Source organism: Cyprinodon variegatus, unplaced genomic scaffold (assembly GCF_000732505.1).
Source record: "Cyprinodon variegatus isolate N-32 unplaced genomic scaffold, C_variegatus-1.0 Scaffold1706, whole genome shotgun sequence".
Classification (NCBI taxonomy): Eukaryota; Metazoa; Chordata; class Actinopteri; order Cyprinodontiformes; family Cyprinodontidae; genus Cyprinodon; species Cyprinodon variegatus.
The window spans coordinates 85,136-89,207 of record NW_015152159.1 but is presented as its reverse complement, the minus strand read 5'-3'; the positions used below and the strand labels follow the sequence as shown (position 1 = coordinate 89,207).

Below are 4,072 nucleotides of genomic sequence, written 5' to 3'. Positions count from 1 at the left end.
AGAATACAAAGTTAAAAAATAGAATTTAATAGATGTAAAACAATGTTGCTACACACTCATGAACAGTAGGTGGCGATCCGCCATGATAGAAAAGAGGAAGAAGAAGAAGAACCCGCAGGAATCCCAAGAAGAAGAAACAGCAGTATCGGCAGGTTTGGATCAGGCATGGGTTCGGCTGGCTGGACGGTCGGAGGAGGTTCTGGCTCGGTTCCGGGCGCATGAGCTCGGTTCGGGTCCAGTTCGGCTGGTATTTGTTGGAATGTTTTGTTCTGATTGTTGGACTCAGAGACGGACCGCCAGCAGGATGCTAACTGCTAGCTGCAGCAGCGGGGTGGACCGGGCCATGCGGCCGGAGGAACCGCGTCCTTTTATGGACCGGAACCAGCGAACCCTGCTGCTAGAACGCTTCTAGACAGGAGGCACTCTGATAGATCTACATCTATGAGATGAGGAGACAGCGGTCCATTTGGACCACAGGACTGGTTCTGCCGAAGGTGAAGCCCTGCATGGCTAACCAGCTGGAGCGCCCCCTGGAGGCTAGCCGGGTTAAGGTTAGCTCTAACCCTAACCGCCCCCTGGAGCCACCAAGGAGCAGCTGTGAGGTCATCAGCGTTGTCATGGTAACTATAACCATCCAGCGAAGTTCTGCTGCTTCAGCTCCAATCAGAAGCATCAGCCAATGGGAGCACAGCTCCAGCAACCCGCTGACTCTGATTGCAGGAGATGGGAGCCAATCAGAAGAGGGTCCAGGTGGAATGACATCATCATATCACAGGTGAACTACACGATAGACCGGACCGAGCCCCAGAGCAGTACCTGGGGGTCAGACCCACCTGGATATGATGCAATAAAAGGCCGACTGAAGCTCCGCCCCCAGCAGTCTGTTCACAGAGGCGGGGCCGTGACATAAACGGACCGAAGCGTGTTCTGATCCAGGCGGGTCGCCCCAGAACCTCACCCTCCTCTGACCCGGATGTTCTCTGTTCCTTAGGTGGTTCTGCTGCAGACGCTTCGCCCACAGAGGGCAGCGGGTGAGTGATGTCACGGTGTGGGCGGGGCCTGCTGGGAGATGATGTGAACAAAAGGCCGAATTGTAGCGCCCCCCTCAGGCAGCTTGTTCTCAGCGCGGGGCGCCATGACAAACACGGACCGAAGCGTTCATCTGATCCCGCCTCCAGTCCGGTTCTGGAGGTCTGCTGGGTCCAGAACCAGGACCGGGTGGTGCGGGGATCCAGACCTCCAGAACCGGACTCGGTCAGAACCAGTCAGCAGGGGGCGCCCCAGTCAGGGCCTCCTGCTGACTGGTTCTGACCCGGTTCTGGTCAGAACCAGAACATCAGGCTTTGATTCCATGAAAGCAGGGGATTTCTGTTTGGTTCTGGTTCCGGGCCTTAAACGGCGCCACCTGTTGGTTCTGTTGGACCTCATTCCTCAGAACCACCCCTGTAGAACCGGATGGAACCACTGGACCAGAACCTGGCACTCATTTGGACCTGCTGTTCTTCCAGATGTTCCGGTTCCGATGCTGCCGTCCATCCAGACTGCGGTTACCACGGCGATCTGAGGTAGTGGACCCTGAGGTTCTGGTTCTGGTCCAGACCCGCTCTCCAGGTTGGGTTCTGACCACGCTCTGCTCTCTCCGCAGGTTCCGGTTCTGACTGGTTCTCCTCTGCAGGTTGCCGTGGCGATGAGGAGGCGGGACATCCATCCTGTGGGTCGGTTCTGGAGAACCTCACACTGGAACCGGCTCCCTGTGGATCATTCAGAACCAGGCTGGGTTCTGACCCGCTTCAGTTCGTCTCCAGAACCGTGATCCGGGCCTCTCCAGAACCCATCACTGTAACCATGTCGTGTTCCGGACAGGAACCCAAACACCAGAACCAAAGAACCCATCCCTGGTTCTGTCAGCGGGTCCGGTTTGTTCTGGAGCGGTTCTGGGTGGGTTCTACTAGCTGTTTGTTTTCGGGTCGCTGTTTTCAGAACTTTAATAAAAACTCTGTTGATGAACTGGGTTCTGGTTCTGATCATTTGGGTTTCCAGGTTCTATGATGTCTCAGGTATGGTTCTGACCCGACCGGCTACCGGTACCGCTGGCACCAGTTAGTTTAGAATGGAACCCTTCTACAGGAATGGAGCCGGTTCTGATCCATTTGGACCTTTAGAATCAAAACAGCAGCTTTTTCAAATAATTTGGACCCAAAAGTTCTGATGAGTCTGTGACACTGCTGGTTCTGATCCAAACAGAACCTTTCTGGTGAAGATGGCCTCACTGGTTCTGCTGGGTCAGGTCTGGTTCTGCTGGTTCTGTTGGGTTGGGTCTGGTTCTGCTGGGTCGGGTCTGGTTCTGTTGGGTCGGGTCTGGTTCTATTGGGTCGGGTCTGGTTCTGCTGGGTCAGGTCTGGTTCTATTGGGTCGGGTCAGGTCTGGTTCTATTGGGTCTGGTCAGGTCTGGTTCTATTGGGTCGGGTCTGGTTCTGTTGGGTTGGGTCGGGTCTGGTTCTATTGGGTCGGGTCTGGTTCTGCTGGGTCGGGTCTGGTTCTGCTGGGTCGGGTCAGGTCTGGTTCTATTGGGTCGGGTCTGGTTCTATTGGGTCGGGTCTGGTTCTGCTGGGTCGGGTCTGGTTCTGTCTCATCCTCAGCCCCCCGGTGGTGGGGGTCGGGGTGACCCGGAAGTGCTCCAGAACCATCTCCGGACTCGGTTCTGGTTGATGATCGGAGCAGAGGATCGGTGCTGGACCCGGAGCGATGCAGACCGATCCGGATCCTCAGGTAAGCGGCGATCCGGAACCTCAGAACCGAACCCGGTCTGAGCTGCGCTGCGGAGCTAGCGGCTAGCGGCTCCACCAGACTCCGTTCAAAAAATGTCTAATTTAGCAGCCTGGGATTCATTGGGTTCTGGGTCCATTTCCATCCAGCGAGCCGCAGCTGCCGCAGCAGCAGCCCTTCACAGGTCCGGAGATAAACCAGAGGAGCTGCGCTGACCGAACCGGGTCACCAAACCGGGCCCCCAGCTCCAGTCTAGCTTTTAGAGACTAAAGCCTAAAACGGCCGAACTTTGTATGGAGTCTGGCGGAGGCTCCTGGCCCCTCAAAGAACCGGCATCTTGGTTCGGACCAGCGCGGTTCCGGGTCCACTGGGCCCCATCCGAACTGTGGCGGGTGGGTGGAACGTTAGTTGAAAACAGCAGGCGGTTCTGGGTTCAGTTCTGACGTCATCATGGTATTAATATGATGCGGTCTTTGATGTGGTTCCGACAGAGTGGGTCAGAACCCTGGGTGGGTGGACCGGTTCTGGACTAAGATCCAGATCTGGTTCTGGGTCCAGTGGACTCTGTGGTACCGGGATAAGCTGGGGGGGGGGAGGTCCATGTCCAGCTGTTTACTGGGGACAGGAGAGGAGTCCATCCTGGACAGAGAGGAGGGGGGTCCATCCTGGACAGGTCTCCAGTCCATCAGAGACAAACAGGACAAATAATCATTGGCTGCAGAAGGGGGGGGGCGCCTCCAGCAGCCTGGATTATAATCTGTGTTACTGTTAAAAATGGACGTTAGATTTTATTATTCTGATTAAATTCCAACCCTTAAAACACATCAATTAATCTGGATCATAGTGATGAGCAGCTTGAAGCAGCTGCACCAAATAACCTGTTTTATTGTCATTAAACGATTAGATGAATGAAGAATAAACTCTCAGAATAAAATAATCTGTCCTTTAATAAAGTTCTAGTGAAACCGGAATTTATTTTCACTATCCTGGTTTCTATCAATCAGCTCAGACTTTTGTTTTAAATAAGCTCTTATTTTGATAGGATGTAAATAGAAAGATTAAATGATCCCAGGCCGTACTTGTGCGTCCTGGTGAAACATCACCATCAGCCTGAGCACTGTTCCTATTCACTATGACAGCAGAGCAAAGTCCCTGCATGATGTTTGGTTTGGGACCATGTGGGATTTCAGGGTAACATGGCGTCCTGTGATGACCAGCCTGAGCTCTCTGCTCCTCATCTCTACGCTAGCAGCTGAGTGCACAGCATGCTAACGCCCTCCTTCTACCGTAATAACAGCTGTGTGTG

The 4,072-nt window shown here is 54.1% G+C and overlaps 1 protein-coding gene across 3 annotated transcripts in view; it reads left to right on the top strand.

Annotated features, from left to right (window-relative positions):
• Positions 1 to 87: 87 nt before the first annotated feature.
• The window catches only part of LOC107104359 (zinc finger protein 664-like), an 8,721-nt gene continuing 4,736 nt past the window's right edge, over positions 88 to 4,072 (top strand). The window contains exons 1-5 of one of the 3 annotated variants that reach the window (XM_015404351.1): positions 88 to 620; positions 721 to 775; positions 992 to 1,031; positions 1,509 to 1,565; positions 1,646 to 1,938. In XM_015404351.1, coding sequence (XP_015259837.1) covers positions 1,846 to 1,938 — 93 coding nt within the window. In that variant the 5' untranslated portion in view covers positions 88 to 620; positions 721 to 775; positions 992 to 1,031; positions 1,509 to 1,565; positions 1,646 to 1,845. Of the gene's footprint in view, positions 776 to 991; positions 1,032 to 1,508; positions 1,566 to 1,645; positions 1,939 to 2,584; positions 2,770 to 4,072 lie in introns of those variants that run through there. The other 2 variants (XM_015404350.1, XM_015404352.1) reach the window with 2 other exon arrangements.